Source organism: Tasmannia lanceolata, unplaced genomic scaffold (genome assembly GCF_043159265.1).
Source record: "Tasmannia lanceolata isolate RefF3 unplaced genomic scaffold, GAP_Taslan_0.1 ptg000013l, whole genome shotgun sequence".
NCBI classification, from domain to species: Eukaryota; Viridiplantae; Streptophyta; class Magnoliopsida; order Canellales; family Winteraceae; genus Tasmannia; species Tasmannia lanceolata.
The window spans coordinates 39,062,752-39,074,222 of NW_027518690.1; the positions used below are offsets into that span (position 1 = coordinate 39,062,752).

The 11,471-nt window shown below is 37.4% G+C and overlaps 1 protein-coding gene across 1 annotated transcript; it reads left to right on the forward strand.

Annotated features, from left to right (window-relative positions):
- Positions 1 to 4,957: 4,957 nt before the first annotated feature.
- LOC143891436 (transcription factor MYB30-like) lies at positions 4,958 to 7,821 on the forward strand. The gene is made up of 3 exons (XM_077396006.1): positions 4,958 to 5,148; positions 5,621 to 5,750; positions 7,214 to 7,821. The coding sequence occupies exons 1-3, from the start codon at positions 5,016 to 5,018 to the stop codon at positions 7,662 to 7,664; spliced, it is 714 nt and encodes a 237-aa protein (XP_077252121.1). The 5' UTR covers positions 4,958 to 5,015; the 3' UTR covers positions 7,665 to 7,821.
- Positions 7,822 to 11,471: the final 3,650 nt, after the last annotated feature.

The window sequence follows — 11,471 nt, forward strand, 5'->3', positions numbered from 1 at the left end:
TGGAGTAACTGGTAGTTTCACATTATATATTGCTCTACAAACATTCCTTTCTTTGTCAACATTTCAAATGGTTAATTAAATGGAATTAAAGGTGCTTAGAACTAGGGGCGGAGACAAGAATTTACACTTGGGGGAGCCAGACTAATTTACCCTTGCCCCGAATTGGTCATTGGGGGGGGGACCATGGCCACTAAGCAAGTAAGCATGCATGTAAAACCACTAAACTAGCTAAGCATGCATGGAAGGCCTTAAACCATAAAAGGGATTTTCCAATTCATTGGGAGGGCCATGGCCCCCCTCATGTTATATGTGCCTCCACCCCTGCTTAGAGCTGCCTGATAATGTCAGTTTCTTGTTCCCTGCTTCTAATTAGGCCCCATTTGGATTGCAAGGAAAATATTTCTGATGTGAAATATTTTCCATGCGAATTTTTTTTCTTGCTGCGATTTAGACAGAACCTACATGATTATGAATTTAGATGGATATCATCATAAATTGAAGGTCCTTCTTAGTAGAATTGAGTAGTGTTATTTTAAGTTATCTTTTGTAGTGTTTCAAAACGTGATGCTGGTTAAAATGTGGCTAAAACAAATCCTACTAGACCCGGCATGATGCGGTCGAGGGTTGACGCAGCTGAGTACTTGGTTGGTGCGGTAATAATTCGGGAGAGTCAAAGGAGTTTTGATTGACTTTGTAAGGCAAAATGTGGATTTGGGCAATAACACGGTTAAGGTAAAAAGGGGTCATTCGATTGGGGAGTCGACATTGATGTTGGGGAGTTTTGAAACTATGATCTTTTGTCATGTATAAAAAAGAATAACTTTTATATGAGAGAGAGAGAGAGAGAGAGAGAGAGAGAGAGAGAGCACGGGGTCTCACATATCTAGCATAGTGTGATCCTGTCGTTCCATTGGTCATACCGACATAGGAGAAAGGCACACAGCTTGAAATTGTGCTACATCATCGAAGGGAAATAAACATATGTCGGCAAATTCGATATTACTTACCATAAAATAGTTGGACATTAGTTACAATACCTAATCAGGCTTATAGATTCACAATTCTCTGCCTCTTGCCCTAAAGGTTCTCACACAAGCATCAGTTAAGTTTCCAAATAAAAACTTTAGTATAAATGAAAAAAAAAACTTAAGTATAAATGAAGATTAATGGAAATATTATACACATGGTTAATTTACAACGTGGAGTAGGAGAAAACCCTTTCAATAATTTTTTAATTAGTTAGCTATTTATTTTTACTAAGTGAGTTGAAGATTTCCAAAGATAGGCCAATCAAGGAGACAAAAAGGACTCAAAGCAGTAAAAGGGGCTCGCATTGTCAAGTAGCCGACCCTTCTGACTGTGGAACATATTTTTCTCCACTAAAGTGAACAGAATAATTCAGTCCAGAGAGTAGCAAGCAGAGATCCATAGGCCACCTTTTAGGAAAGAATCCCATGTCTGAAAGTTCACGGATTGTGTTCAGACTTGCTTTGTCTCAAAGTCATTAAGCCCTTTACCAAAATCTATTCAACTTGTATTGAATATGGGTCTTCATGCAGAATTCCATGATCTTGATCATGAGGGTTTGACTCCAATTACAACTTGTAGTCAACTTGTATTGACTCCAATTACAAGTAGTTTTTAGTTTTGTATTAACCTGTGGGTATCACAACTAAAAGAGACTTGGGGGTGTTTTGATTCATGGAAAACACTTTCCTGCATTTGCTAAACATATATTTCAAGGATCGTTTTTTCCAAAATAAAAATTTATCCCTTTTTAAAGAAAATTGCAAACCTAATTGACCCTAGATTTTTTTATTTTTTTTTTCAATTGAAAATTGCAAAATCTTCCCATATTTTTTCTACAACACTTATTAGAAATAGGGCAATGATAAATTCGCACCCGCTGTAGGATAATTCGGACCCCTTTAGTGTGAATTTACATTAAAAAGCGTTAAAGTCTGCTACATTGCCTCCTTTAAAGGGGTGCGAGCGAATTTATCATCCCTCCTTTAAACTGGGCAAATGAAATATTGTTTGTTGTTTTGAGAAGAGTTTTTGAAAGCAAAAATAACCCTCATGAATAATCATAAATGAACAAAAATATTAAGGATATTTTCATACATTGGTACTGGGGGTGGACATGGTTCGGTTCGGTTTTGGGCTAAACCCAGAACCGGACCATATATAATCGGTTCCCTGAAATTGGAACCAGAACCGAACCATATATGTATGGAACCGAACCGAACCAGAACCATATATAATCGGTTCGGTTCGGTTCGGTTCGGTTCTGGGTTTACCCAACCTTCACCAATGGCCCTGTAACCCCTGTTTAGTGTTTAGTAGATGTCCATTCTGCTAAACATCTACATGTGTCATGCGACAAGGCGCAAACCATAGTAACAGTAATAGTAGTGGGCTAGTAACAGCCTGGGTGATATTTATTGTTTTTGGTAGTCATTTTACATTTGATTAAGGCATGAAAAAGCAGAAAATGAACGGTTTGGATATTCCTATGAAGTGGGCCAACAAATGAACGGTTTGGATATTCCTATGAAGTGGGCCGTACATTACTTTTTTGAAAATACAAGATTTTAGGGCCACACCCCACACCCTATAAAATCTCGTGGAAATGATATTTCCATCCCCTGCATGAATTAAAACTTATAAGGGGGTGAATTAAAATGGGCGTGGGGTGATTTTATCAAATGAGGAGGTATGGAACTTAAGGACTAAAGGTGAGGGTCGGTTCTCAGTTCGGTTTTCGGTTCTGGAATCCCAAACCCAGAACCGAACCGAATTTGCGCCGGTTCCCGGATTTCGGAACCGGAACCGAACCATATAGAAATGGAACCGAACCGAACCGAACCATATGTGCCGGTTTGGTTCGGTTCCTCGGTTCGAACCGGAACCATGTCCACCCCTAATTGGTACCCTCCCTTCGTATATAGCACAGCTCCATTGGATTTTGTGACTACCTAATTGTACAAGATATAGATCCAATAAACACTGTTCGGATACAGTTGCTATGCCTAAATTCGGTCCTTTATATGTAGAGGAATTCTAAATTTAAGAGCGCCCTTGTAAAAACAAAGCCACAGGAGCATTCCATTGGATCCATGTCACCCAACTGAATTTATCATTCATGTAATAATGCACATTTAGTGCCTTTATGTGATTGGATGATCTGGATCCAATGGGGGTGCCCTTGCATCTGGGTTTTTGAAAAAGTGCCCTTCACTTTACCATTCATCTATAGATAACATGAGACGTGTAAAGCTGGGATGCGACAAACTACCACTTGGGTTGGTCGTCCGAGAACTGCAGAAGCCTTTAAAAGATGAGTCACGTTTTTAAATCTAAAATCAATGATCAAATGCATGAGAAATCATAACTCAGATAGGTAATCCCATACTTATTACATGCACACCCAAAAAACATAATGATTTTATCTATTGATTCAAATATGGGCATGTTTTTTTAGCATTTTAATCATACCAATTGATTCTTAATTTTGTTCACTCTGTTTATTTTTTCTATTTCTACCCGGAGACTAAGTTGGAAAAATCCATGGCTACCCCAACATTGCTGCACTTGGGTCATCAACACTATAAATTAACCCTGCTAATCAATCACTCAGTCCATTAATTTAAGCAACTAAGGAACTTTTTGTTAGAATATGTCGTATGATCGTTGGATTGTGTGGGTCGCAGATAGGTAGTTTAAATACATTAGGGAACATGATTGGATTGGGATAAGTTCCTTCATGTTTATCTTTATCTTTACATTATCATCCCCTAAGTGCTATGTAAAAGCATGATTTAGGGCTGATTGTAATCCATCCAGATTAGTAAGAATATCGTTATCTAATATTATTCATGGTTAGAAGAAGACTAAATTGCTTGTTCAGCTTCTCAGTAGAGTCCTTGACTGAAAGGATGTCTTAAAACTTATTTTCATCTGTTTCACCCATCTCTTCAAGAGAAGAAACAGGTGAGAATGGTTGAAACTTGTCAAATCTAATACTAGCTTAAGTCCAGAGTTGGGCCTCGCCCAACCCACTCAACTTGATCATACATGGACTTCCTCAAAGGGAAAATGATCATAGATAGGAAGTTCTCTCTCTCTCTCTCTCTCTCTCTACCAATGAGACTAGGCCATGCCAAATTGCCAAGTCAATGAAATGGCAATGTGCCAAATTAATTGCATTTGGTGCAATTGAACTGACCATAAGTTGACTACTGAATTGTCTTCCACAAATGATATTTCCAATGAATTTAATCAGACATGCATGAGAATATATGTATCATTCACTATTTTGTTTATTTATTTTTCAAAGCTGGGCTAAAGCGCCTCTTTCTTTGACCAGACGAAAACAATTCCAAAACATACAAGTGTCAAACCTGACCCATCTTTCCACCTTTTTTTTTTTGGCATTTTCCCTCATTACCTCCTCTAAATGACCCTACCCTATGTGATTGAAATTCACAAAAACAGAAATGATATTTCCACCTCCTTTCCTAGCATTCCATGCCCCATTTGTCTTTTCAACGTAATGATTTTCAGTAAGAAGTCATAGGTGGCTGTTATTTTTAAGAAAAGACAAACAAAAGGGGTGTAAGGAGGGGGTGGACATATCATTTTCTACATAAAAAACACACCCATTTCCTTATCTTGAATCTACACACGTTTTGTTGACCGTTTGAAACTTACATGCACTCAACTCATAAGCCTTTGAACCATCTACGAAAAAGACATGTGAGGAGATCTCCAAAGGATTATGCATTCCCCTTTTCAAGGGGACCCTTTCTTTATTGTTACTGAAATTAGTGCAAAAAAATACTAGGAAAAATATCGAAGGCGCCTCCCACGAGGGGCCCTCCTTCCTAGAAATTTCAGGCTACTTTGGCCTATTTGTATTGTAGCACGTTGTTATTGAATCCTAGTATAAATAGGTGGGCTCTGAGGAGAGTTTTTGAGGTTGTGAGAGTTGGGTTTGGAGAGTGTTTTGAAAGATGGTGAGAGCTCCTTGTTGTGAGAAGATGGGATTGAAGAAAGGGCCTTGGACACCTGAAGAAGACCAAATATTGATAGTTTTTATTCAGAGATTTGGACATGGGAATTGGCGTGCACTTCCCAAGCAAGCCGGTAAATACAAAATCCCAACTGAGTTTATGTGGAAAAGTCCCAATCTCAAAGATACCAATTGTTTTATTTTATCAGATCAAGGAGAAAAAAGATTTGAGGATTCATATAGAAGAGCAAACCAAGTTATTAGTTCACATGGTAGACTCAAAAAAAAAAAAAAAAAAAAAAGTTTTCCTCATTAGTCTTGAATCTTTGAACTTTCAATTCAATCCGTGACTTGCTCTTTGACAGATTTGTAAAAATTCATATATGATTTTCCTATAGAGATAAAGGTCTTTCTGTCTAACTTCAAGGATGTTTTTATGATATTTTCTTATAGAATTGATCCGTGTACTACTCTATTGGAAATAATAGCATTTTTTTCTTATATTTACTAGATCAAAAGTTGTCATTTCTAAGATGATAGAAAAAGAAAAGTAAAAACTTTTCGGAGAAACCCAAGATTTTTATTTGTCTTTCTTCTCATTTTCAGGTCTATTAAGGTGTGGGAAGAGTTGCAGGCTCCGATGGACGAATTACTTGCGTCCAGATATTAAACGAGGGGATTTCAGCAGAGAAGAAGAGGAAACTATCATCAAACTACATGAATTGCTTGGGAATAGGTACAAGCTGAGGCCAATTTCTGAATTCAATTAATCATTCTTTTTCTTCAAAACAAGGAAATTATGTGCGAAATTCAGCACAATTTCTCTTCAGAAGAAATTAGCTTATACCATCTTTAGAACTTTTATAACCATTATTTTCTGATAAAAACTTCAAAAATATTTGCATATTAGTGTATCAGAAAACGTAAAAATCACATCCTAGAAGATCATGCCTTGAATCCACAAGGAAAAATAGTGCAAAATTGGATCTATTCTAGACCGAATCTAACTTTGTTTTTGGTTTCAATGCAGTATGTATCAATCCCTCATTTCCAAAACCATAATTTAGCTGAATTAATAAATTTTATCAATTTTTATTTTAAAAAAATCTAATGCACTTAAAACCCTTTATTTAAGCTTAGGCCTTTTTTTGGATTGCAAGAAAAATATTTCTAATACATATTTTTTTCATGGGATTTATTTTTCTTTCCACGATTTAGAGGGAAATGATATGATTATGGTTAATTTAGAGGGATATTACCTTAAATTGAAGTCCCTCTAAGGTAAAAAATTGAATAGAGTTGGCTCAAGTTGTCCTTTTGTGTAAAAAAGTATGAACTTTTATAAATATTTTCCTAATTCCTTAAACAAGACCTCTTAAATAAAATTGAGTTCCCAAACCTAAAAATGACTAAGATATATATTTACTAAAAATAGTAACTAGACTGAAAATTTATAAGAGGAAAGTGTTTCTGAGCTCGAGCTCAGAAACTCATGTTGGCCACATTTTTGGGATGATCCAAAGCATTCATTTGAAAAGCCCTTACATGGACAGGGTGCTTGCAAAAAATCACGTCCATAGGATCATCCTAATCCTTACATTTGTGGAGGGGAAAATGGGCAGATATGGGGAGAAACAGTATCTGTCCATTTTCCCCCCCACTTATGGAAGGGTTAGGATGATCTTATAGACCTGATTTTTAGTACCCACCCTATCCTTGTAAGGGCCTTTCAAATGAATGGTTTGGATCATCCCAAAAAGTGGGCCCACATGAGCTTTCGACGCTGGAGCTCAGATAACTATCGGAGCTCGAGCTCAATAACACTTTACTCAATTTATATTTGTTTGAATTTTTGGCTCTATGGCTTGTATATATAGAGAGAGAGAGAGAGAGAGAGCTAGCTAGCTGTCTCTAATCCTAATCTTAACCTGACACAGACATGAGGCACGTAAATTTTTTAATATTTTTCTGTTGGGAGTTCTAAAAATATTGGGATTATCTTGCTGAAATCCTAATGAAGAAATAAGCTGAAATCCTAATGAAGAAATTAGTTGAAATCCTAAAATTCTCATGTCATTTTTAGTCCAACAAATAAGAATTTTACCTCAAGTGGGTCTTCTTTTGCAATTACAAACCTCTTAAAGCAACATTATGACTAAAATTAGCACAAATGTCTTACATTTCTTCTTGTATTTTCAGATGGTCTGCAATTGCAGCAAGATTACCAGGAAGAACAGACAATGAGATCAAAAACGTCTGGCACACCCACTTAAAGAAGCGCCTGAATCAAAATCTATCCACCCAAAGATCTGAATGTGACGCCCGGATGAAGAGAGAATCTAAACCGTTAAATTTTCTGAAATTTGAGAATTCCACCCAAATCTCAGTATCCCCACAACAATCTCCGAGCGATTTCTCGTCATCGGGCAATGATTCTTCTATTGTAACAAGCGAGAACAGTAACATGATCGTCAAAAACGAAGAATTTCATTATATCATTGATAATGTCTGCTCGGGAGTGGGAAATCCAGAACATCAAATCCAAATCTCTCCTTTCCCCTTTGGAGAATTGTACAATGAGGATAGCATGGATTTCTGGGTAGATCTCTTAACTCAAGCTGGTGACTTGCCGGGGTTGCCTGAAATTTGATGGGTCTATGTCCTGTTTTTCATTATTGGTGGCAATTTTTTTCCCGGGAAAAGGATTTGATTACTTTTCCGGTTTTTGAAATTTGACCGTTGTGAAATCTGGTGGAATTTTGAAATAACAATGAGAAGAAAGAGTGATTGGGATTTTAGGTGGCTAATAGAGGTGCTTTGTTGAATTTGGATTCACCCCAAACCCACTTTCTAAGCTATGGTCAAATAATTCATTACTGTAGCATTACCATTTAGCCAATGAAGTTGTGATTAGGGTTACAATAGTGCCATAGGTAGTATACTATATACTCTTAAACACCATTCTTAAAAACTAGTAACAAAAGTGAAACTTTGGTGTATTTTCTTAAAAAATTAAGGTGATGTAAAACCTTTTTAGATATGATTATGGGATCTTCTCCACATGTTTTACATGAACTTTCAAGCATAAAAAGGAGAAAAGGGAAGTGTTATGTCTCATGGAGGTCTTATAATGTGGTCTTATAATGGGGTTTCTAACAGGGTTTGCAAGGGGCCGTTTGGATACATTGACCTTAGAATCTTGGATTTCCTCCAAATCTTGGTTGGGAGACAGAGAGAAGGAGACTGTCCGTTGGTTTCTAATTTCTCACCCTTCTTTCTGTCGAGCGAGAGAGTAGGAAATCGTCCCGTGTTTCCAGGTTTTAGAAACCTCAGGACGGGTGAGAGATTTTTAAAACCTAGATTTCTTACTTAAACTCTAGAATTTTACTCTGCTCTGAAACTAAAACTTGGATTCTAAAATCCATGTATCCAAACAGCCCGGTTGTAAGTTCCAACCACAACTCTTAATTTGATTGTGAATCCCATTCGTATTAAAAAAAATTAATACCTAACTTTTCATAATTTCTATTTAATGAACTACTAACAACAATTAATGTCTAACAAAACAATGCTATTAGCCTAAACAATTTTAGAAATTGAGCCTTCTAGCAGGTTGACTTTAACCTTTTACAAGTTTTGATCATCACATCAGTGAGATATTTTTTACTCTAACGGCCTATTGGTGGGAGTTTTAGTAAGAATTCGAGATATCAGGACCCAAAAACCCTGTGGCCCTCACCAGTTCTACCCAAACACAATATTATTGTCTCTTCATCTTTGGCAGGAGGTCGCCCTGCAATCTCTAACAAACAGGGGTATTTATAGACCTCCCATGTTGTCTCCCTGCAACAGGGAATTCTCTCTCTCTCTCTCTCTCTCTCTCCCCGCCCTTGTTTCTTAACGGTCGGGCATCATATAATTTCTCTCATATGAGATGGGGAAGGAAGCACTGAATTATTGACATGAAGTGCCCAATTTAAACGTGGAAAATGTTTCTCTCTTTTTGGTTATTCCTCAAGAGCTTTATTTTTTGTGTGGCTATTCCTCAAGCATTTAACAACACACATCACCAAATCTGAAAGTATTATGCTCCCCCTCGCGTGACAACCTTTGCTTGGACGGTGGCAAAAAGAAAGAAAGAATTAGTACATGTGACCAGCTAAAGAGAAGGCATGTCCCGCTGGCAAGCATGTGTACTGTGCAAGAAGAATCCTTAGCTTATCTTTTGGTGAGTTACCCTATTTCCTATCTTCTATATGGATGTGTGTTATTAAATGCTTTGGCATAGATTGGGTATCTCAAGAGTGGATCAAGAAAGTCATTCTTAATCGGCCTATGGTCCATTTGGTGAAGCGGGACAAATCATTGGGAAGCTAGTCCCTTTTGCTGTGATGTTGCATCTTTGGAAAGAAAAGAATAATCAAATACTCAATGACCCAAAGAGAGAATTAGGAAGATTCCTCCTAGACATCAAGATTGACCGTATAATTTGGGGAAGAGGAAGTAAACTCAAAGTCACATATGTCGGTTATGATATTTTAAAGGATTGGAGGACGATTGTCATGGAGAAGGTTGGCATAGAAAAGCCGAGAAATACCTTCTTGATATAGGATCAACCACGATGTGGAACAAAACACCAAAAGAACGATGCAAAGACCACAATCACATAAGAAACACAAGATTTTACGTAGTTCGGCACTGCCTACGTCCACGGGAGAAGATTTTTCACTATTTCAGTCTAGGGTTACAAACTCTCTTCTTCTTGGCCACATTAGTCTGTTAGGACCATGTAAAATGCTAGAATACAAGACATTTGCACAACAATTGGAATGTCTAAAATTTCTTCGAAGTGAATTGCACGTTCTCTTGGATCAATCGAGTTCAAATTTGATGGAAGTTTCAAAGGTAACCCAGGTCGGATAGGATTGGGAGAATCTTTTGTAATTCGGATGGAGAAAAACTCTTATCGTTCTCTGGGCCTATAGGCATATGTGATGCAAATAAAGCAAAAGGCCGAGCTTTGCTGTGGGGATTGAAATGGTAATCAAAATCAAGATCGAACCATTCATCATTAAAGGCGACTCCTCCAACACAATCACCTGCGCTACTAGCAAATCTCTTGAATCTTGGAAGCTTGCTGATGTAATATCAGAAATAAGAGATCTAGTTGTTGTCATTAACCCAACACTAATTCATATGAGAAGATCAGCCAACGAGAAAGCCGACAAGCTTGCCAAAGAAGGGGCTGACATGGAAGGAGAAGTACTTTTCACCACTAGCTAAATCATGTTGTTTTTGCTGATTTTATCTAGCAACCACTTATGGAGGGAGTTGAGAGGCTTTTCGCTAGTTTTAGTGAATTGTAATGCATCTTCTCTGTTTTGCCTTTGTTTACTGAGGTTAAGTAGTTAAAATTTTGTAGCCCTTAGGTGGCCTTTGGGTACTTGTTTGTGTTTGCATTGGGTGGGATTTCATGCCCCCTATGATATATTTCACTTTAGGCAATCAATAAATATTTTACCTTCCAAAAAAAATAAAAAATAAAATCCAAGCCTAGCAAACAGATGCAGGACAATACCTATTTTAGGAAGACTCCTACACTCCTAATGGGATAAAGGCTTTAGGAAAGATTTAGGGTTAGCACGGAAGACTCAAATGCGTAGCGGCCGTTTGGATACACGGATTTTAGAATCCAGGTCTTAGTTTGAAAACAGTGTAAAAGAGGGTCATGATCAAGCTACTGGTATGCTGTCCTGGCAGCATTTCTTGGATTTTAAGTAAGAAAACCAGGTTTTAGAAATATCTCTCGCATCCTGAGATTTCTAAAACCTGGAAACATGGGACGATCGCTATCTCTCTTGCTGTCAGAAAGAAGGGCTAGAAATCAGAAAACGACGGCTGCTCTCTTTCTTCTCTTGTCCCCCAACTACAAGTTGGAGGAAATCCAAGATTCTAAAATACGCATATCCAAATGGCCCCCTAAAGAACTAACCTAGGGCTAATTTGGCTCTAATTTTAATACGGAGCAGCAGCAATAACGAGACATTAAATGCTTTCAATAATTAGAAAAATCACAATTAATAAGAAATAAACCTTATGCAAATTAATCAATAGCCAGTAACGAGAACTTGTCGCTTCAGTAACGAGAACTTGAACGGGTTCTTTCGCCATTGAGAGAGAGAAATGGGAGCAAAAGGTTTATGGAAAGGGAAGTTCTAAAATACGCGGAGTGCGCACACTACATTATATTGTTTCAAAGGTGCACAAGTTAGCTCTGGACGGGTTGTTACAAAAGATACGTGCTGACGTAGATCATCAAATGAACGGTTTGGATTATCCTAACAAGTGGGGCCACTATACTTTTTTAAAACTTCACTCCAACACAGTTCAATATTTTTCAAATGGAAATGATATTCCTCTTAAATAAATGGTGTAGATCCTCTTAAAAAAATCTTCT

Bases quoted from the DNA above. Each gene is read 5' to 3' on its own strand.
- LOC143891436 (XM_077396006.1), top strand. From the start codon at position 5,016: ATGGTGAGAGCTCCTTGTTGTGAGAAGATGGGATTGAAGAAAGGGCCT. The intron at 5,149-5,620 runs GTAAATACAAAA...TCTCATTTTCAG, and splicing joins TGCACTTCCCAAGCAAGCCG to GTCTATTAAGGTGTGGGAAG. The intron at 5,751-7,213 runs GTACAAGCTGAG...TTGTATTTTCAG, and splicing joins CATGAATTGCTTGGGAATAG to ATGGTCTGCAATTGCAGCAA.